Raw genomic sequence first — 27,810 nt, 5'->3', positions numbered from 1 at the left:
AGTACACAGGAAAATGGGCAAAGCAGTGACTGATGGAATATACTGTAGGGAAGTGTATGGTCATGCACTTTGGTAGAAGGATTAAAGGTATAGGCATTTTCTAAATGGGGAGAAAACTGACAGATCCGTGGGCCCCTGGTGTTACACCATGGGCTCATATCTTGTTCAAGATAAAAACATCATTATAAATAACTTTTCTGAGGTAATTTCTGTTAAATTATTGCTGCAAACAGTGAAGGGGTGAGTGCTGGCGAGGGGGATGACCCGAGATGGTGTGTTGCAGAATTGTTGCAGATGGAGTTCCAACGCCCAGACAACTGGCCTGGGCATGAGGTTGGGTCGCTCTGGGCACCGAACTGATTTGAAGAGCTTGAGAGCAGCTTTGGGCTAGGCAGCAAACCCTGGGCCTGAAACAAATTGCTGGGCAGCGTGGTCTAGGCCCGGAGCCTTTGCAGAGGTGCCCGGATCCTAGTGTGAGGTGTGATTCACTCTTTAGTCAATTTAAACGCTGGCCCAGATTGGAGGCGAGAACTCACCATGATCTTCACTCCTCTCTCCAGGGTGCCAGAGTCTTCCGCTGTCCGTTGTTTAGTCAATTTAAACACCAGCCCAGGCAGACTGAAAAGGCAGGGCATCGGGATCTGGGTCAAGAGTCAATTTCACTTGTTCTGAAGGCTGCCCCAGCTGCTGTGCTCCGTGCCCACTCATATGTTCAACTGATAAGCGAGGCTTTGGGCCTACTCTGGGCTGCTCTGAGAACTGTAGTGGTGGTTGGGGAAGTGGAGGGGTGTCTTAGTGGGTGGAGGTGTTGACCAGCCTTACAGCTCAGGGAAGGTAACTGATGAGAGTGGGACAAACAGTCCATGAGCAGGGTGGGCAGGATCCTTCATGATGTTACTGGCTCTTTTCCAGCACCTTTCTGCATGCATGTCTTTGAAGGCAGGTAGACTAGTGCCAGTAATGCGTTTGGTTTTGACTGCCCATTGCAAAGCCTTCCTGTCCCCACTAATTAAAGAATAAAGAATTATATAAAAATTGTAATAAATGGCTTAAAGTGCTTACTGTGCAGTGCTGTGATGGAGGTAATAGAGGCAGTTGGGGTGGAGTTTAACGAGAATGGTTGACCAGATTAACTGCCTGGGGGACGGAACTTTTATACAGGGCCAGAATTCCTTGGAGTGGCATCATAGGTAGATAGAGTCATAAAGAGAACTTTTGGAACATTGGCTTTCGTAAATCAAATGAGTACAGGAGTTGGGATGTTATGTTGAAGTTGTACTAGGCATAGATGAGACCCCAATTTGGAGCACAGGTTTCCCCCGCCATCTGAAGGTAAAGCGTTCCTATGAAACGGTTCATAAGCCGAAAAGTCGTAAAGCGAAGAAGCAATTACCATTTATTTATACGGGAAAATTTTGTGAGCGTTCGCAGGCCCAAAAATAACCTACCAAATCATGCCAAATAACACATAAAACCTAAAATAACAGTAACATATAGTAAAAGCAGGAATGATATGATAAATACAAAGCCTATATAAAGTAGAAATACTTTTCTACAATTATTACTGAATTGTTCTCCGTAGCGAAAATCTCGCGCAAGCGCCGTCGGCAGAAAATCTCACGCAAGCGCTGTTGGCAAGAACACTCTCTCCAGTGACCTTTAAGCTATGAAGCTGCCAAATCATACCAAATAACACATAAAAATACACAGCCTATATAAAGTAGAAATAATGCATGTACAGTGTAGTATCACTTACCGGAATTGGTTCAGCGCCGAGCACACTGATGATGGTGTGTTAGACTGAGTCGTCGCAGGTTGGGTGGTGTAGTGGCCCCCACCCTCCAGGCCGCCGACAGATACCGAACCGCGAAGCATGCAGGGGTGCAGCGGTAGCTGGGAGGCATCCAGCACATCTTTAAGAGAAAAGCCAAAGTAAACATGCTAATTAATTATGTGTCCGGCGGCACCTAATTAATTAGCATGTTTATTTCGGCTTTTTTCTTAAAGATGTGCTGTGTGCCTCCTGGCTACCGCTGCATTCCCCACGAATCGCGGGGTGGTGGGACACCGGGGTTTCATCTCATCGTTTGTTTCCATTAGAGCAGGCAGCTCATCTTCTTCTATCTCTGCCCGCCTCGATGTCGAAGGTCGAGGTTCGTCGTCTGATGTGGAAGGCTTGCTTGACTGCTGAGCCTCGCACATTTTTCTATCATACAGTTCTATGTAAGCACTCAAACCATCCTGCAAATATCCCCTAAATCTATGTACCCTTTCAAAATTAAAGTTGTACTTTATCATTGCAGCAAAAATCTCACACAGTCACTTTCGGTCCGTTCGCTTACTGCATTCGGCTTCGATTGTTATCCTTTCCTCTTCCAATTGCATCAGCTCTTCATCCATCAGTTCTTGGTTATGGGATGCCAAAACCTCTTCAACATCATCTTCGTCAGCTTCCACAAGCCGAACTCACTTTATCCTTGCTTTGTTCACCATGATCGTAACGCTTAATTATGTCTAGTTTTACGCAAAGTGTAACACACTTATGAGCTCTTTCAGGCTTTTCCAATACCTCAGAACTCATCTTGCAAACGGCTGCTCACAGACACGTGTTTAAGCAATGCCGTTCCGAATCCAGGGGAGAGCGGCTGCTTGGAACACGCGCTGCCTTTTACGCGCGCTGATTTTTTTGCACGCTGATTTTCCCCGCGCGCTGCTTTTTTTTTCATAACAGTGAAAACACCTTCTGAAAGCGAAAACAGGGTACTAATGTAGGTCTTTCGTAACAGTGAGGTTTTGTAAAGCGAACGTTCAAAAAGTGGGGGATACCTGTACTGGGTACAGTCTTGGTCACCTACCTACAGGAAAGATATCAATAAGAATGAAAGAGTACACAGAGTTTTGATTGTGAATTTGCAGAGCATCATTTGTGATGAAGACAGATGCTAGCAAATGGTCAAGGAAATGGTGAATCATCTACAGCACTGGCTCCGATAAACAGGGTCACCATTCACCAAATTAGTAACTCAAAGATTAAAGTACACTTGTTATTAGACCATAAAATATAGGAACAAAATTAGGCCATTTAACCCCTCCAGTCTGCTCTGCCATTTCATCATGGCTGTCCAATTTTCCTCTCAGCCCCAATCTCCTGCCTTCTCCCCGTATCCCTTTATGACCTGACCAATCAAGAATCTATAAACCTCTGCCTTAAAAATACGTTAAGACTTGACCTCCACAGCTGTCCGTGGCAAAAATAATGCACAGATTCACCACTCCGGCGCAAGAAATTCCTCCATATTTATCACAGTATGTGTACCACATACAGCCTGAGATTCATCTTGTGTGGGCAGCCATAAAAGAAAGAAACACTACAGAACCCATTAAAAACCCCACACAGCAAAGCCCGTCAGACATTCAATGTGCAGGAGAAAAGTACAGATCGTGCAAACAATAAAAAACATGTAAACAAGTAACACACAGAACATAAACCGCAGAGTCCCTGAAAGTGAGTCCGTAGCCAAGGACCCTGTTCAATGTTACAGCCGGTCCTGGAGCTCGATGACTACAGGACACAGCCACGAAGCCAGTTGGACCAAACAAGTGACAAATGAGCAGATCATTTCCTGGCCTGAGACAGCACTTCCAGCAAGCCAGGTCTGAAATGGAAGACTCACAAAGCTCAGTAGAAAACTAATCAAGAATCTCAATGCCATTGTGACAAATGCACAAAACAAATTAGCATAGCCAGTATCCCGCTCCTTCACCATCAGTGCACTGTAACTGCAGATTATACCTGCACACACTATCAGACATCCCACCCTGCAAAAACTGATTTCAGGGAGGTAGCACCACCAATTTGCGGGAGACTCCCGGAACTTCCGGGAGAGGTGGGATGTCTGCAATACAGTAGCTCCTTAGCAGCTGGTCAGCTAGTTTAAATAACGTTAGCTATGCTAATGAACGAATGACACCTGTTAAACTCACCTCAACATGTCTTTTACAGTCTTAACCCACCATGGACAATAGAAAAGTCACTGTTGCAAACAGTGCAGCGAGCAACACTGTCATTATTTTGACCCCTATTAGGCAGGGGTACACTTTAGTGTAGTCTGGGGTGACGTACATTTTATATTTCCTTTTTTATGGAACACTCTGCTATGGTGCGCTCTCGTTCTCTCTTTCTCCCTCTCTCTCTCGTGGTCGCTCGCACTCTCACGCTGTTGCTCACTTTCTCTCTCGCTTTCTCTCTCACGCTCTCTCTCGCTTTCTCCCTTGCGCTGTCTTGCTTTCTCTCATTCGTTCGCTCTCAAAAAAATTGATTTCCATGATATTGTATATAATTTGCGGGCATCAAGGAGCCACTATTAATATGTGGGAGACTCCCAGAACTTCGGGGAGATGTAGGATGTCTGCACTATATTCCCAAAACAACACAAGTAGCAATACTGTATGACAGGAACTCCAGCATCTAAACATATAATATCCTAACTTGGATTGCTTTACTTTGATGCATCAGAATTTCTTGTGTAGGAAGTCTGGCTGCTCTGGGCTTCATGTCTGCGAGCTCAGTGATGTTTTGCTCCACTGTGTGATGAACTGAGGCTGAGGCTGTGGCCTGCTCCGGGCTTCGTGTCTGTGGACTCACTTTCCTTTGGAATGCTGTTGCTTGCTTTTACTGTTTGCATGATTTGTGTTTATTTTCTCCCTCTGTGCATTGGGTGTTTGTTGGTCTTTTTTTCAAATGAGTTATTTCAGTTTCTTGTTCAGTGGCTGCCTGTAAGGAGATGAATCTCAAGATTTTATACTATGATAATAAATGTACTTTGAACTTTCTATTTAACTTTATCACCATAATAGCACTGCTTTTAAAATACTCACTACATTCACAAGGAAACTATTGATAAGAGAAAACACACTCTGATGAATAATTATTAACACAAAGCATTAACTGGTTTCTGTTTCCACAGATGCTGCTTGAGTGGCTGAGTTCATCCAGCATTTCTGTTTTTACTAACATTCGTAAAAAAACATTCAAATTCACAACTGCTTGGACAGTGCAGAAAGATCTAAAACAAGAGGCACCGGTGAAGACTCCTCTTTGAAATGAAGATGAACGGAGGAGCAGATATTTGCTTATTCCTCATTACTACTCCAGTTCACAGGAGGTTATCATTGTCAAATTGTCAATATACAACATAGCGTGTTTCTATGACTATTCATTATGCACATTTAACACTTCAAAGAACGTTAAGAGAACCATGAGTGTGAGCAAAATAATGTCAGTATTCTAAACCCAGTCAACCAATTTGTAGCATTTTCTAAAGATCCAAAAGAAAACGCAAGAGAAAAAGATAAGACTAGGAAGAATTTGTGGCTAGCCTTATATAGTTCAAACTGCACTTTGTTGGAAGTTAGTAATTCCCAACAAGAGGGATAGAAACGAGCAGCATGGTTTAGTGAGATTAAAGCCTTAACTGTTCATTATACCTGGTGTAGTTAAAAGAGCTAATTCAGCTTCAGAGTAGGCTCCTTCCAAACAGCATTCATGTCCATGTAACTGTATCAATGCCAGGAACTTGACCAAAATGAACACTCGAGACTCAATGATGCAGCACACTGGAACAATAATGTGTGACAAAATGCCCTCTGAGATTTTTATATAAGAACTCTAAAGTAAATAATAATGGGCGAGTAAAACAAAATTATAGTCTGTTTGTCTGTGTGTTGAATAAGTTCACCAGACCAGTGAAAGTCACATCAAATAAATCAGTCCAGGCTGCTGTGCACATCCGTTATGTCACAAGCACCTGCTGGTAGGCATTTTCCAATAAATTATCATATCCTTACCCTAAGCTTCTCCACTGTGTAGGGGATTTTCCTTCAACACATCAATAACTTTCTACATACAGTCTGTCTGTCTGTCTGGGTACCATATCCGATGCGGACTCTGGTGACCATGGTTTTCCATATAGATCTATCCTTTGTTTTTTGGATGACTTCCATTTCCTCGATGTGTAGCCCTGGCTATGCTTTTGATGTACATAAACCGAGGTCTTCCTCTAGGTTTGCTCCCCTCGATCTTTCCAGAGAGTATGAGTTTTTCTAGTTCATCTTTCCACATGATGTGCCCTAGGAATCTGAGTTGTCTTTCTCTTATTGTTGGTATGAGTGATCAAGCTGCTTGGGCTCTTCTGAGAACTTCTTCATTTGATGTGTGTGTGGTCCATGATATTTTTAACATTCTCCTGTAGAACCATAACTCAGCTGCTTCTAGTCTCTTTTCCATTGCTAGAGAAATGGTCCAGCATTCACTTCCATAAGTCAGGATAGAATAAATGTAGCACTGCAGTATTCTGTTTTTAGTGTACGTGCTCATCGTTCTGTCTGTTAATATGGTCTTCATTTTTTGGAAAGCTTCTTTCGCCATTCCTATTCTGTATTTGATACCTGTGTCCCACCTGCCATTACTTGTTATTAGGCTGCCAAGATATTTGAATTATACACATTTGAATTATTCCACATACAGTACTGTACAAAAAGTCTTAGGCACCCTAGATTTTTTTTTAATATGGTCTTCACAGAGCCCAGGTCTCAACATCATCGAGGCTGTCCAGGATTACCTGGAGAGACAAACAAGCGAGACAGCCAAAGTCTGCAGATCTGTGGCAAGTTCTCAAAGCTACTTGGAACAACCTACCAATTGATTTTCTGATAAAACTGCATCTGAGAGAATTGATGTAGTTTTAAAGGCAAAGGGTAGTCACACCAAATATTGATTGGATTTAGTTTTTTACTGTTTACTGCTATTTATCATTTTTTTTTGATTTTATAAAAAAATTTAATATCATTACTTTTGAAAGCATCTTTGCTTTACAGAATTTTTTTTACATTGGCCTAAGACTTTTGTACAGTACTCTACAAAATGCTAATCTCTCTCTCTGGCTATCCATCTCATAGGATGATGATGGTTCCTTTCAGTCAGTTAGTGGGGTTTGATATGAAAGGAACAGTGTGTGTGTGAGTGCATTTTAGGTGAGTAGGGGGTTGCCCAGGTCCAGACCCACCCTCTTGACATCCCCTCCCAGATCCAGCGGCATGGTGGAGTCCAAGGCGGCTGGGGGAAGTTCTGTTGCAGTGAATGGCCAGACCAAGCTTCGATGCAAGGGATGCCCTTTCCGCACTTCACAGCACGTGTTCGTAGATGGCTGTTGATCCTACAAGAAGGTTCATCTGCCCTTTGACAGGTCTTGTTCTTCGTCCTGCAGGGTGTCTAGCCACCCTCCATGCTAATAATCCACACAGGAAATGATGCATTAGCAGTATTCATCTGCAATTTATCATTCAGGCTTTTTTTTTTGCAGTGTTACACTTCCGTAAATATAACCAATTGATAATGTGGGTGCTAATTAATAAATTACAGGTTTCCCCCACCATTCGAAGGTAGAGCGTTCCTATGAAACGGTTCGTAAGCCGAAATATCGTAAAACGAAGAAGCAATTACCATTTATTTATAAGGGAAAATTTTGTGAGCATTCGCAGACCCAAAAATAACCTACCAAATCATGACAAGTAACACATAAAACCTAAAATAACAGTAATATATAGTAAAAGCAGGAATGATATAAATACACAGCCTATATAAAGTAGAAATACTTCTCTACAACGATTGCCTGCACAGATCTCCATAGCGAAAATCTGACGCAAGCGTTCTCAGCAGAAAATCTCACGCAAGCACTGTTGGCATAAACACGCTCTCCAGTAACCTTTAAACTATGAGGCTGCCAAATCTACCAAATGACGTGTAAAAATACACAGCCTATATAAAGTAGAAATAATGTATGTACAGTGTAGTATCACTTACTGGAATCGGGAAGACAGCTTGCCGAGCAAACTGATGTTGGTGTGTTAGGCTGAGTCATCGCAGGTTGGGTGGTGCAGTGGCCCCCACCCTCTGGGCCGCCAACCCGATACATTGCCGTGAAGAACGCAGCAGTAGCCAGGAGGTACACAGCACATCTTTAAGAAAAAATCCAAAATAAACATGCTAATTAATTAGGTTCCATCAACAAGTAATTGTCGGCCCAGATCAGAGGCGATGCAATCGGAAATCGGCACTGATCTGGACCGACAATTACATGTCAGCGGCACCTAATTAATTAGCTTGTTTATTTCGGCTTTTTTCTTAAAGATGTGCTGTGTGTCTCCCAGCTACTGCTGCATTCTCCGCGAATCAGAACAGTATCTGTCCGGGGCCACACAGAGCCCAGGTCTCAACATCATCGAGGCTGTCCACGATCAGTTCTTGGACAGCTTCACTTTCGGTCCATTCGCTACTGCATTCGGTTTCGATTGTTATCCTTTCCTCTTCCAATTGCATCAGCTCTTCATCTATCAGTTCTTGGTCATGGGATGCCAAAACCTCTTCAACATCATCTTCGTCAGCTTCCACAAGCCGAACTCACTTTGTCCTTGCTTCGTTCACCACGATCGTAACGCTTAATTATGTCTAGTTTTACGCTAAGTGTAACACCCTTACGAGTTCTTTTAGGCTTTTCCAATACCTCAGAACTCATCTTGCAAACGGTTGCTCACAGGCACGTGTTTAAGCAATGCCGTTCCGAATCCGGGGGAGAGCGGCTGCTCGGGACACGCACTGCCTTTAATCGCGCGCTGATTTCTTATCGCGCACTGCCCTTCTTTGTAACAGTGAAAACACCTTCTGAAAGCAAAAACAGGGTACTAGTGTAGGTCTTTTGTAACAGTGAGGTTTTGTAAAGCGAATGTTCGAAAAGCGGGGGACACCTGTATTGCAGTCTATTGAATGGATAAGAATTTCTTGATAATGTAGAGACCCTTATTCAAAAGACCACAATAATCTATTAAAAATGCAATTTATCTGTTGATAACAATAATGTATGCTCTGAGGTGCATTTTGGGATGTTTCTTTAAATACGTATTTTCTAAGTACATGTATGTTACCATATTAAGATTCATTTTCTTGCAGGCATTTAAAGGAAAAAAGAAATACAATTTCATGGAACTTTATAAATACACTGTCAATCAATGTGCAAAAGATGACAAATTGTGCAAATAAAGTAACTAAGAATCCAGAGCTGTAAAGAGTCCTTGAAGGTGAGTCCGTACCTTGTAAAATCAGTTCAGAGTAGTGGTGATTGAAGTTATCCACCCTGCTTCAGGAGCCTCACTATTGTGGGGTAATAAATAGACTCTGAACCTGGTGTTGTGGCAGCTATCTCCTACCCCTTGGTAGTAACAAGAAGGTGGTATGGCTTGGATGGAGGTCTTCCATGAGCTACTGTTTTTGGGTGGCACAATAGGGTGTCGTTTAGCACAACGCTTTACAGTACAGGCGACCCAGGTTCAATTCCCGCTGCTGTCTGAGACGAGCTGGTACATTCTCCACGTGACGGCGTGGGTTTCCTCTCACAGTCCAAAAATGGACCAGTTGGTAGACTCATTGGTCATTGTAAATTGTTCCATGATCACTTCAGGGTTAAGTCGGAAATTGCTCGGCATGGCTCAATGTTCCACACGGTATCTCAATACATAAAGAAAAACTTTTTCTGCACACCACCTTCTGTAGCTCTTTCCACTCTTTGGTTTCATTGATGCTGAGAGGCTGTCTTCGCAGCACCACTCAGCAGGATTTTCAATCTCTTCCCTCCCCCCCCAAAATGCAGATTCCTCACCACCTTTGATTCAGCCAACAACAGTAGCATCATTGGCAGACATCCCCCTCTCCCAGAAGTTCCGGGAGTCTCCTGCATATTGATAGCAGCTCCTTGACACCAGCAAATTATATACATTATCCCAGAAATCGATTTTCTTGAGAGAGAGCGAGAGGGCAAGGGTGAGAGAGAGAGAAAATCCTGATTGGCCTCTCTTTGTGCTAAGTAGACCCTCAGTGGGTGGGCTTTACAGTCGACCTCTCTCTCTCTCTCTCTTTCATTGTCCATCAGTTCAGTTTAGTGTCCTGCAGCACCATGGCAGCCTGTTCCAAAAATAGAAAATATAAAATATACTTCACCCCAGACTACACTGAAGTGTACTCCTGCCTAACAGGGGTCAAAAATGATGACAGAATTCAGAAGTCAGCTGTCTCACGAAACACTTGTGAATCCAATGTCTTGCAAAATGAACAAATTCATTGACACAGACATTGAGGTTGAGACTTCTGGCAAAATGCTCAAATCTGCCAAGCAAGCCACATCACAGTACAAGGAAAGTTTGCAAAAGAAATAGAAAAGCTACTTGCATTAGCATTGAGACTGCCAACAAAATACTCAATAAGGAAGGTGTGTGTGTGTGTATTTGTAAATAGTTTCGATATGTGATCAAATAAATTGTTGTGTTCTTTCATAATCAAATGTCCTGTATACATACACCCTTGGAGGTCGACCCCGGGGGGGGGGGGGTTGCGGGGGGCGGGGGTGGTGGCGCTACCTTCCTAAAATGAGTTTCTGCAGGGTGGGATGTCTGCATCGGCAACTTTCAATACGGCATTGGAGCTGTCCTGAGCCACAAGTATAAAGTGAGTCGAGCATTAACTACCAGGAATCCACGTTGAATTAGTGGGATACCTTGATAACTAGAAAAGCTGGAGCAGTGGGATGTTTGAACTACAGTTGATTCAAGAACGGAGCTGAGAAGTAGATTTGATCATGATGTTCACGAATGTTGACACTAGATTGGGCCAATAGCCTCTTTTGTATTTACATCCTGTGGATTTATAAGGTGTTATTTTAGTCAAAATGTGCTGTGCAGAAAGGGTAACTCCAGAGAGACTCACAACGTTCAGTATAGGAGACCCGGCTAGGGGCTACCATCATTTTCACATGCGATTACCCCACCAATGGCAGGTTTACAGGACGATAGGAAGATAAAGGTCGGTAACCAGAACTTCTATCTATCATCCTTCCTCTCCCCCACCCCCACACCTTTTTATTCTGTTGTTTTCCCCCTTTCTTTACTGTCCTGAAGAAGGGTCTCGAACTCTAGACCTGAAATGTCCATAGATGCTGCCAGATCTGCTGAGTTCCTCCAGCATTTTGTGTGTGTTGCTTCCGATAAGCGCTACCGGACCGCAACGGGAAATCGTCTCAAAATTATTCCTTGAATAATCAGGGCTCATAGACGAAGAAATGTAGTTTTATGCCAGGGTCTAGTTGCCTCTAAATGCCAGAGGGGGAAACTTGGGGAAAAGCTCAATATCTTGCCACTTATATCGAAAATTTCACAGAAAGTGCGGGCGTCTCACTGGTAATACGCCCACTGTATCCGCCTCTCGGAGTTGTTCAGGTGCGTTTAAGATCACAAGCACCAGTTTTAGAGGCAGCCAGTTCTCGTTCCGATATATCTCTGCCGACCAGTTTAACAAAAAGTACTTCTGATTTAGTAACCAATAATGTGATTAAACTCCGCGTTACGTTAAACAATGCATTTAGATTAAATCTTTCAACACTTGGAAACGTCCCTAAAACGTGGTCTGGTACATATATATATTGTTATCTTTAGATACCACCCCAGGCGAAATACTAGGATTATGACTTCACTCCCACTTCATAACTACAGAGCCAGTAAAATGCAGGAAGCGGACTAGCTTCGGTTCAAGTTGCTTTATAATCCAACTCAATACAACGATTGGAGGGAAAATACTAAATTTGTAAGGCAACGTTTCTGACAAAACACTCGCTCATTTTTCAGACGACGCTCGTCTTTTCCTTGCTCTGCACAGTGCGAGCGAGTGAGAGCAAGCGACTGAGATTCCCTTACAGGAAAAGTAAAAGCCGGATTTGGAAATACTGTAAACCTAAAGTCATACACTGTGAAAGTGGTCGGTTAATCCAGCTCCCGGGTTACCGACACCCCTTGACAGCCACGGGACGGTCTACAATGACGGAGTTCGTTCCGGTCCATGCCCAATATTTAACAGCGGCTCGGGAGGACTCGCCGTGCACCACACACCCCCGCTGCCTCATTCCCAGCGACAATCACTTTAATTCAATTTTTAACTGCGTGCAAAGCACAAAAGCTTCAGCTCATCCTTGTACAAAGAGATGGACGTTCGACAGAGATCGCGGACATTTATCAACAACAACAGAGCTGTTATTTTTTTAGGAAATAAATGTTTTGGTTTACCTGTCTGGTAGGAGGAGGGAAGGTCAAATTCAAAGTTTAGCTGATGTTGTCCAAACAGTGGTTGAAAAGAGAGCAAAGAATGGGCTCCAAACGGATCAGGTTTCTGACCGAAATCCCTCCACCCCTCTAAGGCGGCGCTGGCTCGCACTACGTCATCCAGGGAGAAGTATGACAGGTGAATATTATTATCACACTTCACTAGTACGGTAGAGTTACAGTGGGTAACTAATATGGAAGTGAGAGTTAATAGGTAAGGGTCGCAGGTTTCCTTCACTGAACACCTGATATGAAACAAATTGAGGTTTGGTGGCTGTCCATTGTGCCCGACGTTGACGGGAAACCAGTGGGGGAGTTCAACTTCTCTTCCTCAGAAGTCCGGCTCCAGTGGTACGAACAAGCGTCACAAACTGGGGTTTTCCTTGGTTGCAGCGGATGACCCTGACATCTTCTGTGCTCTCCACGGAGCGTTGTGAGTACCGCCTTCTTGGTCATTGGATCTCACGGTGGATCTTATCCGCCGGAGCAGACTTCTCATGCTAGGACAGGCATGTCCCTATCTAACCGGGGTATGAGGCTGCCGGTTACCCTCACCTAGTTTAGCCCGCCTGTCGATGTGGTGTACCGGGGCGTGACCGCTGTCGCATGCAAACAGCTACCTGGAACCACGGGTGACTGCTGAGTGTCCAGTGGGGACCAAAGTGAGTGAGCTGCCCCGGAACGGACACGGCAAGCTCCTGCATAAGAGGGTTACTCCTCCTTGGGCAACCCATACACTCCACGTTGAAGTTTATGTCAATCTAATCGACAAATCATTAATGATACTCCTTTAGCTTCTTTCCCATTGTCCTAGGAGGAAACTGAACCTGTGTCACCAGCTCAGGACCTCAGATGGTGGATAAAAGGTTACAGACCAGAAAGGTTGGCTCCTTCTCTTTCCACAGATGCTGCCCAACCTGCTAAGTTTCCCCTGCACTTTCTGTTTTTACTGTGGATTTTCAGCATCTGTGGTTTTTACTTTCATTTCCAGCATCAGGCACCTCCACCATCCAGGCCACGGTCTCTTTCTGTTGCTGTCATCAGAGAGGATGGTACAGGAGCCTTAAGTCCCATGTCACCCAGTTCAGGAACAGTCATTACCCCTCAGCCACCAGGCTCCTGAACCAGTGTGGAGAAAATCAAGCAGCTTGGCACTGAACTGACTCCACAACCCATGGACTCTACAACTCCTGTTCTCTGTGTTATTTATTTATGGTGGGGGGGGGGTGTATTTGTACAGTTGGTTTTCTTTTGCATATTAGTTGTTTGTGTGTCATTTTTCATGGTTTATCTTACATTTCTTTGTCCTACTGTGAATGGGCACCAAGGCAACTTAGCGCTTACCGTGACACCATTACAACTCAGAGCACCAGAGTTCAGAGTTCAATTCTGAAATCATCTGTAAGGAACATGTACATCCTCCCCTTGAACATGTGGGTTTCCTCTGGGTGCTCTGGTTTCCTCCCACAGTCCAAAGATGTGCCAGTTGGTAGGTTAATTGGTCATTGTATATTGTCCCGTGATTATGCTGGGGTTAAGTCGGGGGTAGCTGGGCGGCGCGGATCGAGGGGCTGGAACTATTCTGCACTGCATCTCAGTAAGTAAATAAAGGAAAACCATTTTTGCGGCAGTGCTCCATATAAATTTACTCAATAATGGGCTGCTGGCAACATGGTTCAAAGTGCCAGAAGGACCTGTTCTGTGCTAATCTCTAAATAAAATAATATTAAAATAAGCCTGCAAGAAAATGAATCTCAGAGTAGTATATGGTGACATATTCAATTCAAGTTTAATTGTCATTCAACCATACATGAATACAGCCAAACGAAACAGGCATTACTCCAAGGCCAAAGTGTAAAACACAGTACCAACAGTCACACACAGCACAAAGCACACGTGGCACATACAAGATAGCAAGCACATGTAAGATATCAGTAAAATGCAGCAATGCAAAAAAAAGACCAGATCCTGAGTCCATGAATGCAGCAGAAATCTGCAGTCAACCACAATGCAGCTTGTCTTCTGCCGAGCGAACACTAGGGGGCAGCACTGACTCCAGCTTGGACGCCACACCACACTGCCCCGGTGGAGTGCACTGGATTCTGTAGTTGACCACAACACAGCTTGTCTTTTGCCGAGCGATTACAGGAGGGTTAGCACTGACTCCAGCTTGGACACCAGGCCACAGTAACGTAGTGGTTAGCGTGACACTATTACAGCTTGGGGTGTCAGAGTTCCGAGTTGAATTCCAATATCATCTGCAAGTAGTCTCCAAAGACGGTTAGCAGGTATGATATACGTACTTAGATTTTTGAAAACTCTTTAACCTTTGAAAGTTATTGATGGGGGGTAGACGCTTTTGGGCACAGTGAAGGCTTGAAGTACAAGTGTCCTGTATTTATGTTTCCTGTAATGTCCACTAATGGATGCATTATCCGCTCGTGTTCATTTGTCATGGGAGAAATGATCAGCAAGAGTTCATCTATTTCTGAACTGAGAGGGGGTCTCTTCTCTTCTTCTACTATGTCGTCCCTTGGTATCAAGAATGACCTGCTTCCGGTCTAGTTTTGTGTTTTATGAAGCTGTTGAGGAGGCCAACATGAGGTCCATGACCATTGCCACGGGTAGACAGGGATGTGCTTTACTGATTGGAAAGTCTTGGATTAATGGTAAAGTGCTCGTTTTCAGTGCAGAACGCTGAGGTGTTGTAGGAGAGGTCAGCGCGCATGGGAAGTTCACAGAGGGACATAGGTGCATCACTAACCCACAACTCCAGTGAGCTGGGTTCTGCACCTATATTCGCTGGAATAAGGGGTTCTTATGGAAACTTACCAAATATTGAAAGACCAAGATCAGGGGTTCCCAACCTTTTTTTTTGCCATGGACCAATGTCATTAAGCAAGGGATCCATAAACCAGTTTGGGAACCCCTGGAGTGGATGTGAAGAGGATATTTCCAATAGTGAGCGAGTCTAGGGCAAGAGGGCACAGCCTCAGAATACAAGGATGTTCCTTTAGAACAGAGATGAGGTGAAACTTATTTAGCCAGATGGTTGTGAATCTGTGGAATTCATTGCCATGGATGGTAGTGGAGGCCAAGTCATTAGGTATGTCTAGAGCGGAGGTTGATAGGGTCTTGATTAGTAAGGGCATCAAACGTTACAAGAAGGCAGAAGAATGGGGCTGGGAGGAATAATAAATCAGCCCCGATCAAATAGCAGAACAGATTCAATGGCCTAACTCTGCTTGAAGCGATGTTAGAGGAAAGCAGCATCCATCATGCGAGATCCTTACCATCCTGGCCATGCTCTTTTCTCATTGCTGCCATCAGGTAGAAGGTACAAGAGCTTCAGGACTCGCACCACCAGGTTCAAGAATAGTTACTACCCCTCAACCATCAGGCTCCTGAGCAAAGGGGATACGTACCCTCACTTGCCGATCCATTGAGATGTTCCCACAACCAATTTCACTTTAAGGACCCTTTACCTTGTTATCTGATGTTCTCATTATTTATTGCTATTTACTTATATATGCATTTGCACAGTTTGTTGTTTTCTGCACTCTGCTTGATCTTTCATTGATCCTGTTATAGTTACTATTCCACAGATTTGCTGAGCAAGCCCGCAGGAAAATGAACCGCAGGGTTGTATGCGGTGACATATATGCACTTTGCCAATAAATTTAATTTGAAGTTTGGACTTTGAAATGTTAGGAAAGACAAATCAGCAATAAACTGATACACTTTATTTATTGATTTAGCAATACAGTGCAGAGTGGGTCCCTCCAGCCCTTCGAGTCATGCTGCCCCAGCAGTTCCACAGCCCTGATTAATCCTAACCCAATCACGGGACAATCCACAGTGACCAATTAACCTGCCTGGCTCCTCTTTGCACTGCAGGAGGAAATCAGAGCACCCGGGGAAAACCCACTCATTCCATGGGGAGGACGTACAGAGACTCCTTGCAAAATGGCAGCAGAACAGAACTTCAAACTCCAAGCTCTGAGCTGTAATAACATCATGCTACCGCGGCGGGGATTTAAGACATGGTGACACAGACGTTCCTGCAGTGTCTCACTCAGACAATGTAGTCTGCAGCTGCTGTGACTGGACTGAAGGCACTGACTCAAGGTCTCTGATGGAACAGGGTGCTTGTCATATACTCTAAACAACTGATAAGCAGGAAGTCTCCTTTTCCTCTACCCTCCTTTCCTATCATAACTTTCCAAAAGATTTGTGTTGCTAGGAAGAATTGGTTTGCCTCACTCTGGGATGCAAGCCAGGGTCTCAAGTTTTGGAGCAGAAATCATTCTAAACCACATCCATAGCTTCCAGGATTGAGTGCATGCATGAAAAGCAAGAATGCACCCCCTCAACGATGCTCTGGAGTGCAGTTTTTGGATGAAGTAAATGCAAGGGATTCTGCAGATGCTGGAAATCTAGAATAACACAGACAAAATGCTGGAGGAACTCAGCAAATCAGGCAGCATCTTTGGAAGGGAATAACCTGTTGTTGCTTCGTGCCAAGGCTCTCAGTTGGATGAAGTGGTAAAGTGATTCATTTAGGTGACGTGTTGAGCTAAGGACACTTTTTGCATTCTTGAATAACATATATAAACCTATGACTTGATTCGAAGAAGAGCAAGGGATATTTTTTCTGTGTGCTGGTTTATATCTATCCCACATCCTACGTCATTAAAGAATATATAAAGTTATAATGACCACATGGTGAGGGAAATGGCTGTGTGTGACTGGCTCTCACTTCACTTTGCATGGCCAGAGGCTGTTAAAATTACACACGGCATAGTAGACATGGCAGCCTCGTCCTATGCTGCATCATTTTGTGATTCTAAGTTATACAAGGCTGATTTGGTTTCAAGATGGATTTTTATGTTCCAGTCTCTTCAGTGGGATTTGAACCAGCACCCAAGTGACTCAGGAGAATGTAACCAACCAGGTTACAGAAGCTAACCACACACAGTGGCAGCATGGTGGTTAGTGCAATGCTGTTACAGCTCAGTGTGTTCCTGAGTTCAGAGTTCAGCTCCTCCGCCATTCTGTAAGGAGTTTCCATCCATCCTTCTCGTGGGATGTGTAGGTTTCCCCTGGGCACTCCCGCAGGCCAAGATGTACCCGGTAGGTTAATTGGTCATTGTAAATTGTCCCGTGATGAGGCTAGGGTTAAGTCGGGTGGCTGCTGAGCTTGCAGGGCTGGAAGAGCCTGTTCTGAATGGTATCTCAATAAAATAAAAAGGAGGTACAGTGTCCTCAGGACCCACACCACCAGGTTCAGGAACACCTCAATCATTAGTGTATAGAACCAGAGGGATAACTTAACTCATCCCAACACTGAAGGGTCTTTGCCCGAAACGTCAACTGTACTTTACTTCCATATGTGAGTTCCTCCAGCATTTTGTGCGTGTTGCCCACAAACTATGGACTCACTTTTAAAGCACTATTCATCTCACATTCTCGAAATTTATTATTTATTTCTTCTTCTTCTATGATTACTTTCTTACCTTTTCCTATTTGTGGTTTGTTGCTTTTCTTGCACGTTGGTCGTTTGGCCATCCTGCTGGGTGTGGTCTTTCATCGATTCTATTGTGCTTCTTGTATTTACCATGGTTGCCCACAAGAAAACAAATCGCTGGGTTGTATATGGTGACATGTATGTACCTGGATAACAAATTTACTTTGAACTCCGAATTTTGCAGGTTTTTTGTGGAACTCTGACTAGTCTGTACTTGGAATATGTTTCCACAGTGAAGTCAGGATCTCATTTCCATAGGAGGAAATGCCTTGAGGGTTCAGCAGGCCGACTGCAATGAGAGAAGATTAAGGTGACTGCACCTAAATGCAGATGTTCGGGACTGAAAATATATTCAGCAGGTAGGGTTAGTTGATTGCTCATTTCATTTGTCAAATGAAAGAAACCTATTTCACTTAGGGTTCACTTAGCTTAGGGGTAACTGGGGTTGTGCATTTGCTGGGTTGGTCCAGAAGGGCCTACTCGGTGTGGCATCACTTAATTAATTAACTGCAATATCCAATATCTTTTATTCCCTTCATTAATTAATCAAATTCTCCTTTGAACATAACAGGTGAATCTCTCCCAGTGCCAGTAAGGCAGTGCCAGTGCAATCTATCTAGATCACAATTTACTCTCTGCCATGACTTCTCCAAAAACCTAATCTTTGCAGTCACTTTGTTACAGGTAGTTTGAGTTTACCAAGCACTTCTTCAACTAGAAAGATTTCTTTTCTGGTCACTGTCAGTACCACATTGTGATGGTCACAATGTGTGTGATCGGTCCCAAGAGGTTAATTCTACAAATATTAGAGGGAAAAAAAGTTTTGTGCAATAATAATAGTAATGGAAATACAGTAGATAGTAAAAACTGAAATAAATCAGCAAATGTTTATTATCTGAAATTGCTAGACACAATGTTCGGTCTGGAAAGTTATAATACACCCAGTCCAAAGACAAGGTGCAACATGGCAGTTTCACTCCCAGCTGTTTCTGGCATCTCCAAGTCTGAATGCTTGAAACAGAAATGAGCAAAACCGTTCTGAATTGTCTTAATGCTTATTTCTCGCCAACTTGATTAATTTTCCAGATTTTCTCTAATTCCACTGTTTAGAATAGAATAGTTCATCACTCAGATCTGATGGATTAGCCAAAAGTTGGCAAAACAAGTTCAGATATTAATTACAATGCCTTCAAATTTAGGTCATTTGTTTTCAGAATCACTGCACCTTCGGAGCTGCCAAGTATCCAGGGAAACCAGTACTATAGTAAAGTTGAGCAATGTTTCAGTCTTTTAATGTAATAACAATTTGCCTGAGTGGAAAATAAAATTCTTACTTTTTATATAATAAGGGAATTTCAAATGTGTTTCAAAAGGTTTTGGCAGCCAAAACAGAAGCAAAAGCTTTTGAGTCTGAATTCCCAATGCACCGCTATCAGTTAATATTATGATCTAATACAATTCTAAAGCATCATATCAGGGCACTTACTTTGTTTGGGTTATGCTGTCAGAGAAAATGGTTGATTATCTTTTGCACAAGGGACTTCACGGGATTTGAAATGAAAATTGATCATTCATGCAGATATTTCAATGCATTATGTCAACCTTCACAGTTCCTTTTAGACAATAAATTTCAGGACCTCACTTTGGTACAGATCAACACCAAGTACACATTAGTGTACTGGCAATATGGGAGAAATGTGCATGCAACAGTAACCAAGATACTGTTTAGCATTCCTTTGTTCACATGAATCATACACGAATAAACTGCTATGTAATAGATGTTAGATTAAATTCTGAAAGAGAAGATTAAATAATAAACATAAGGAAGTCTGCAGATGCTGGAATTCAAAAGCAACACACACAAAAAACACAGGAGGAACTCAACAAGTCAGGCAGCATTTTGTATGTGTTGCTTTAGAAGATTAAATATCCAGACAAATATGGACAGAAGAATTTCTTACAAGGTTGGTGGAAGTGGCTGGTTAAGATGGCACTGGTGATGTCCAGCAACTACTTACCGGCGGCAAAAAAACAAAACAAAGAAAACTGCTAAATACCTTATTAATAACACTTTATTCATAACAATCACTAATAACAATGGAGAGGCCAGCGGTGACAGAGGTGGAGGCGCAGGAAAGGCACAGTCGAGGCGAGAGACGGTGTGGTCGAAGCAGAGTCGTAGCGTTCCCGAGAGCGAGGGAAATCCCGACATCTTATCAATTTAAGCACCGGGCTGAATTGGAAAGATTGTGAATGGGCAGAATCGGGGTAGCGGGGTCCATGCCCAGAGCAGTCCAAGAGTGAGGAATGACCAAATGTTTGGATGATTTAGGCGCCAGGCCAGATTGAAAAGGTCTGGGTTTTGGGACCGGAGGTGAAATGAGGGCCGGTTCTGCCTGGTCCTGCTCACTAATCCGCAATGTTTACTCATCTCTGTGCTGAACTGAGACTGTGGCCTGTTCCTGCTGCAGTGATGCCTGGCTTTCTGTCTTTCATCAAACTTCAGTTCTGAAGCTATTTGCTTACTCTTACAGTTTTTCTTTCTCTCTCTCTGCATTGGGTGTTTGACAGTTCTTTTTCTTTAATTGGTTCTTTTGAAGTTTTTTTGTTTTGTGGCTGACTGTTAGGAGTCAATTCTCTAAGGTTGTACAATGCATACATACTTTGATAATAAATGTACTTTGAACTTCAATTATCTGAGGTATTGCATTTCAATCTTAAACTATAAGAATGAAATATCAACTATAAAGAGGTCCAAAAAGTCATTTGCATGGTCACTGGTCATGATCTTAGTTTCTTCATTCACAAAAATTCCTCACAGTTCCATGCAAATCTTCAGTGAGGATTGGGGTCTAAATTTATGTACAGAATGCTGGTTCAATTAATGGTAAGGTTGGTTCCAAAAAATAACCATCAAAAGAAAGAAAATGTCACATTAAATGTTAGCTTGACCCATGTTCCTTTGCTCAAACACAGTATCAGCTCTGTACCAATGACAGCTCCTCTGAAGGTCATTTTTAAAATTGCTTTATATCTGGAACTTTAAGGTAAAATTAGCTTGGACTCCTGCGGCTTCTGATAGAAAATAAACTTTCCAGACCCTTCAGTTTAAATCTGAAACACAGTAAGCCTTAGAACTATGTGAAAATTGGGATGGTAGGGTGACCAGGTGCCAGTGATGTTCACTTGGTTGTGCCAACTATTTCTGTAGATCCTGGCAAACATACTTGGATATGACTGCACTAATCATTGGTCTGAGTGACTGAATACATCCAGGAAAAGGTGCCAATCTGTGTCACCTGATGTTAGGATGCTTTTGTCCACCATGGATTGTCAGATGACTTCCAGACAGAAAACAGAGGAATGGAATTTTAAAAAAAACATTATTTAACACTAGAATCCCACAGGTATCTCACAAGATTTGTACTGATTCAACAGTTGTTCATAATTCATTTTAATGATTTAGAATCAAGCACATTCTTCATGAATTTGAAGATAATACCAAATTTCAGGAAGGTAGCCAATGCTCAGGAAGACTACAACAAATTACAGAAGGGAAAATGAGAATAAACAAAAAGACTGCAGATGTTGAAAATCTGAACTAAAAGCAGACAGCACTGAAAACTCTGCAGGTCAAGCAGCACCTGTATACATCATCCTTAAGAATTACAGAAGGATATCTGCAGAATGGGCAAATAATCGGCGTTTGAAGTTAACACACATAAATGCAAAGCAGTTCAATTTTGAAGATGCAGTTGGGAGGACACATTACTTGCAAGATGCAAGTCCAACTTGGGTGGAGGAGCAAAGAGAGAGATTTCAGAACAGCAATGACTAAAACTTCCTCTCAAAAGTCCAATCCTACATCTCCGTCAAGAGAGGTGGACACAGGTAAGGCCAGCAAGAGAGGTGGACACGGGTGAGGCCAGCCAACAGGGGTCTGGTGAAGCTGTAAGTGGAAGAAGTGGATTGCAGAAACATTGACGAACTCAAACCATACTATCAACTTCGGAGTACAATGGAACTAAGTAGTAATTTCTAAAACAAGTGGAAGTGTTGAAAGTGTTGACACTATTTCGCTTCACACACATGGGGCCTGACCTTCTGAATATCTCTGTATTTTCTGTTTTCGACTAAAGGTTGGCAAGGTTGTTTTAAAAAAATTATCCAGGCACATAGGTTTCTTGCTGGAGGGATGTTTAAAGTTTAAAATTCAAAATAAACTAATTTAAAGTAAACATATGTTATCATGACAGTGGATTACAGTTAATTAATTTGGCAACAGTTAACTACAGTAGCCACTCATTTGGGACAACTCTCGAAGAACAAAAAAAATTGAGAAAATAGCCAGAATTCCCTTCATTTAGTTGGTAATATGCCACTTAATTGGGACAGGAGATTATTGCAAACTGTTTCTAACCAGCAACAGTCACATGCATTTGCGTGGCCATAAGACACTACGCTATGCTTAGACTGAACAATTTTTAAAAATACATTCAGCTGTGTGTGCTTGTGTTCAAAAAGCTGGCAAGAAATAAGCAGGAAGACTGCTTTGCTCACTGCGGTTTCAAGCTTTCAGGCTTGGCGCTGCCAGAAACGGCTAGGAGTGAAAACAAAATTATTTCACTCCTTCCATCAAGTTAGGACCTATGAAGAATTTGGAGGTATCTGCAATCATCTTGAATGTTGCAATGAAAATGAAAATCTGGAGGATGCAATCATTGAAAGCATTGTTTGAAGGCAGTCCATTATCTGCACTAGGTATCAGTGCTGATTTTGTTAATTTACAGTCAATCAAAAGATCTCTGTGGTGTACACTGAATGCATTCCTCCTTCTACAACTGTTAGGAATTAATACAATTTTATAGTACTGCAGTAGTATTGGTACTGTTCTAATTTGTTCTGTATTTTATTTAATTACCTAATTTGTTACTCATTTAAATGGTTGTTTTTTTTATATACCTTTTTAACCATTTCTATGAAACTTTGGCAAAGTGGGGCAGCTGCTTAATTGGGCCAAAATTGTCCTGGTCTCTATGTGTCCCAATTGTTGTGTTTACTGCAAATACATTCCTACTCAGTTTTATGAAAACAGTAGGATTAAAACATATCCTGTCCCGTGGTCAACGTAAAATAGTTTCGTATTAGGAATACGAAGTCTCTGATGAAGGGCCTTCTTAAGCAACACACACAAAATGCTGAAGGAACTCAGCAGGTCAGGCAGCATCTGTGGAGATCAATAAATAGTTGACGTTTCAGGCCGAGATCTTTCTTCACTAATGGAAAGTAAGAGGGAAGCCCCCAGAATAATGAAAAAAGAGTAAAATGTTTAAATTACTTGCAAAATAAACAGAGAAATATAGAAAACCTACAGCACAATACAAGCCCTTCGGCCCACAAACCTGTGCCAAACATGTACTTAACTGAGGAATTACTTAGGGTTACCCATAGCCCTCTATTTTTCTGAGCTCCATGTACCTGTCCAGGAGTCTCTTAAAAGACCCTATCGTGTCTGCCTCCACCACCGTCACCAGCAGCCCATTCCACGTATTCACCACTCTCTGAATAAAAAACTTACCCCTGACATCTCTGTACCTACTTCCAAGCACCTTAAAACTGTGCTCTCTTGTGCTAGCCATTTCAGCCCTGGGAAAAAGCCTCTGACTATCCACACGATCAATGCCTCTCATCATCTTATACACCTCTAAAAACAGAAAATGCTGAGAATATTTAGTGGGTCGAGCAGCATCAGAAGAGTTCCTGACAAGTAGAAGCAGTCAGAAGCTCCCTGACCAGTTGAGTATTCGCATCACTTTCTGCAGTTAATTCACATTAAATGTTAATACTTCTTCATCATTAACTTTCCTGCCTAAAGGAGGAGATCTGGTTTTTCATTAACTTGATTTTTTTTGTGAGATGTTGTTGATTCCATAATCTACAGTATTTGTCAAATTTTTGAAATTTTTAGATCACTCAGTTCAGTATTCCAGCAGCAAATATTCTAATAGTAGGTGACCATTTAAGAAATGTATCAGTTGTGGGAGAGACACACGTTATACATTTAATATCTTAGAAAGCTAGGGAAATACATACAAAATACTTTACCACTAATTCAAGCACGGTCAATATTAATATAAATATCCTGAGAGCACTCTCTCTGAACAAGTCCAAACGCTGCTCACCCAATACATGGAAAAATAAGTAAGTTTTTAAAAACTTTAGCCCTCTCATTTATTTACATTTGAGAATTTCGGGCTCAACATGAAATGACTGTTGTAAATGCAGGATAAGGCTTTTGTTCCAGGCTTCTACTTTATACTTTATTGTCGCCAAACAATTGATACTAGAGCGTACAATCATCACAGCGATATTTCATTCTGTGCTTCGTGCTCCCTGGAGTACAAATCGATAGTAAATATTAAAAATTTAAATTATAAATCATAAATAGAAAATAGAAAAATGGGAAGTAAGGTAGTGCAAAAAAACCAAGAGGCAGGTCTGGATATTTGGAAGGTACGGTCCAGATCCGGGTCAGGATCCGTTCAGCAGTCTTATCACAGTTGGAAAGAAGCTGCTCCCAAATCTAGCCGTACGAGTCTTCAAGCTCCTGAGCCTTCTCCCGGAGGGAAGAGGGACAAAAAGTGTGTTGGCTGGGTGGGTCATGTTCTAGCAGCCATGCCTGTTGCCTGTGTCACAATAATCTTTCTCAGCAGCATCTCCCACTAGTTTAGAAACTTCTATGACCTAAAGAGAAAATCTCCATGCTTTGATTGTAACAGAAAATATTAATTTCCTTCTGTCATACCATGTTATTAGTCGTATCTCTTCATCAAAGACCACACCAGTAATTGAAGGTTATTATTGATAGAACTAATATAACTCTGCAGGGCACCCTTGGGCAAGGGGTAACACCTACTTAGCCCCCAATCAGGGCCACATGAAGCCATGGGAGCAGGTGGTGAATGGTCGTATGAGCAGCTGATGCATATCACAAGTCCTGGTTATGTGACCACTGACACCGGGCAGACAATCTCCGAAGAGTATTAATAATGGCTGGGGTCACTGTCTTGCAAAGACACGCCCAGAAGAAGGCAATAGCAAACCATTTCTGTAGAAAAATTTGCCAAGAACAATTGTGTCATGCAAACACCACGATCGCCTATGTCATACGACACGGCATATAACAAACAAATGAATATGACTGAACATGCAGATATCAAATGTCTCACAGCAGCACATTAGGCTGGACTGGAGTTCAATACTGGATTCTCAAGCTTATCAAATAATAACTTTACTCGCATGGTAAAGGTCAGTTTGCATCGTATAATCTTTGTGGAAATAATTTGTCTCAGTAATTCTATCACTACAATTTTAACTGCTTTTGGATGTGTTTTTCTTCCTACATATCTATCATCAGATGCAAACATAACTTCAAAGTACAATCACTGGAATAACAATTTTAGCCTTTGGTTTAACTACATCCCAAATCTACTTTCAACCATAACATATGATGAAGTCTTAATTTATTTGTTACAATTATTGCTTTTGAGGTTTCTGACTTGCCAAAAGAAATGCATTTCTAGATTACTATCCAATAAAGTTAAAGATAAGAAGGGTCAATCTGATAGGATTGTATCATCAGTCCCTCCAACGATCAGCGGGAATTGGAGGACCAGATATGTTGAGAGATTGCAGCTACAGTGGCATGCGGAAGTTTGGGCACCCCTGGTCAAAATTTCTGTTACTGTGAATAGCTCAGCGAGTAAAAGATGACCTGATTTCCGAAAGGCATAAAGTTAAAGATGACACATTTCTTTAATATTTTAAGCAAGATCACTTTTCGTATTTCTATCTTTTACAGTTTCAAAATAACAAAAAGGGAAAAGGGCCCGAAGCAAAAGTTTGGGCACCCTGCATGACAGTACTTAGTAACACCCCCTTTGGCAAGTATCACAGCTTGTAAATGCTTTTTGTAGCCACCCAAGAGTCTTTCAGTTCTTGTTTGGGGGATTTTCACCCATTCTTCCTTGCAAAAGGCTTCTAGTTCTGTGAGATTCTTAGGCTGCCTTGCATGCACTGCTCTTTTGAGGTCTATCCACAGATTCGAGATGATGTTTAGGTCAGGGGACTGTGAGGGCCATAGTAAAACCTTCAGCTTGTGCCTCTTGAGGTAGTCCATTGTGGATTCTGAGGTGTGTTTAGGATCATTATCCTGTTGTAGAAGCCATCCTCTTTTCATCTGCTCTTTTGGCTGCGGCCAAAATTCAGCATCAGAAGTTTGCAAAGGAACATCTAAAAAAGCCTGGTGCATTTTGGAAACAAGTCCTGTGGACTGATGAAGTTAAAATAGAACTTTTTGGCCACAATGAGCAAAGGTATGTTTGGAGAAAAAAGGGTGCAGAATTTCATGAAAAGAGCACACAGTCTTTCTCCCAGGAAGGGTTGCTAAGAACGGGACAGCATAAGATTAAAATCAGAGTTGAGAGATTTAAAAGGGATATCAGAGGCATCTTCTTCACTCGGTGTATTGGAATGAGCTGCCACAAATAGTGGTTGATGCAGGCATGTTAGCAACATTTGAAGGGCATTTAGATAAGTACACAGATAGGAGAGGTATAGAGGGCTTTGGACCAGAAGCAGGCAGATGGGATTAGCTCACTGGGCAACACGTTCAGCATGGATGCATTGGACTGAAGGGTCTGTTCCAAGCTGTATGATTCTATAATTCTAAGAAAAGGCTTTTAAATATAAATTGTAATTTAATGCATTGAGATTGTAGGTGGCAGGTGGTTAGGAATTATAATCTAATCAGTTTTGAGCGAATTAAGCAAAATCAAACAATTAAACCAAGTTATTATTGAAAACTTCTATTACTGTTCTTTTGACCTCATTCCAAGAGTTCCAACTGTCAAATCAGGCCAGAAGAGCTCCCAAATTCAACCTTCAGGCTTTCCTGTGTTGTTTGACTTCTTCCTGGGCTAAACTGGAATAAGCTGTAATTTGTCTCGAATCATTGGGTCCAGTTGGTAGAAAATCTGTCTGCAGTTTCTACTCCAGTAATCATGCAATTGCCGGCCGGTGGTGTAGAGGCATCCACACTGGACTCTGAGGTGAGTGGTCCCAGGTTCAGATCAGAACGGCTCCTTGCAGACTTTCCATCTGTGCTGGGTTGAGCGTCGAGCTAGCAACTCGGTCTCGCAAAAAACAGAAAAATGCTAAGGAAACAGCAGATTTGCCACCCAATGCACCACAAGGCACAGAAAGGAACGATCGTGAATAAACCAGAAAAGAATTGCTCCAATGTGACCAAATAGTTTGCAGACATCATGTACAGATTACAATTGTATTCACCAGGTGTCAGAAAGCAACATCACCATGCAAGCAGAATACTATTTTTAGCATAGGAAACAAGGTAAAAAAAAAGAGATTCAACACAAAAAAAGACTCTGTATATATCATGTTCATTAAACATCCTCTGGTCTTCCTCGCTTGGCAGTTAGGACTCACTGAAGGTAAGTCAGGAGTCCATCATGACAGCAGTTTTGCCCATTTGATAAGTTCTATCCAGTCTTTGTATGCTTTTAAACTCAAAAAATGACATCACACTCCTTTGAGTGTAAATGTCTGGAAGTATCAGGAAGGCAGTGCTTTCCTTCTGCAGCTGGCATCAGACAACGTGGCTGATGGATTTAAAGAACTCAGTCAGACTTGACTTGCTGCTGCATCAGATCTGTAAAAGGAGTAGAAGAGGTGCTGTGATCCAGATTATGTTCTGCATCCCAATGCTGGAAGACGAAGGCAACCCATGCAGCCGTTTCACCATAAACACCGCATTTGTGTGATTCGTTGGCACTTCAATGTTACAGATCATCCCTTCACAACAGGAAATGCACTCCTGAAATAAAAGCACAAGAGACCTTTCATCAGGACTGAAAAGGAAGTGGGGCGGGTGAAGCCAGAAAAGGGTGGAGGGAGGGGAAGGAGTACAAGTTGGCAGGTCCATCACATATAGACCCCTCCCCACCTACTCGCCGCTGCCATCAGGAAGAAGGTACAAGAGCCTCAGGATTCACACCACGAGGTTCAAA

The 27,810-nt window shown here is 42.4% G+C and overlaps 2 protein-coding genes across 5 annotated transcripts in view; both read right to left on the bottom strand.

Moving 5' to 3' along the window:
- lypd6 (LY6/PLAUR domain containing 6) overlaps positions 1 to 12,270 on the bottom strand; it is a 287,688-nt gene extending 275,418 nt beyond the window's left edge. For both annotated transcript variants that reach the window (XM_072257278.1, XM_072257277.1), the window contains exon 1: positions 12,160 to 12,270. The gene's annotated coding sequence lies outside the window, so the exon portion shown is untranslated. The remainder of the gene's footprint in view (positions 1 to 12,159) is intronic.
- Positions 12,271 to 23,808: 11,538 nt separating this feature from the next.
- lypd6b (LY6/PLAUR domain containing 6B) overlaps positions 23,809 to 27,810 on the bottom strand; it is a 256,416-nt gene continuing 252,414 nt past the window's right edge. For all 3 annotated transcript variants that reach the window (XM_072258645.1, XM_072258644.1, XM_072258646.1), the window contains one exon: positions 23,809 to 27,617. In XM_072258645.1, coding sequence (XP_072114746.1) covers positions 27,447 to 27,617 — 171 coding nt within the window. In that variant the 3' untranslated portion in view covers positions 23,809 to 27,446. The remainder of the gene's footprint in view (positions 27,618 to 27,810) is intronic.

Source organism: Mobula birostris, chromosome 5, assembly GCF_030028105.1.
Source record: "Mobula birostris isolate sMobBir1 chromosome 5, sMobBir1.hap1, whole genome shotgun sequence".
In the NCBI taxonomy this organism is placed as follows: Eukaryota; Metazoa; Chordata; class Chondrichthyes; order Myliobatiformes; family Myliobatidae; genus Mobula; species Mobula birostris.
Note: the sequence above shows the minus strand (reverse complement) of the source record. Positions and strands in the feature narration are given on the sequence as shown.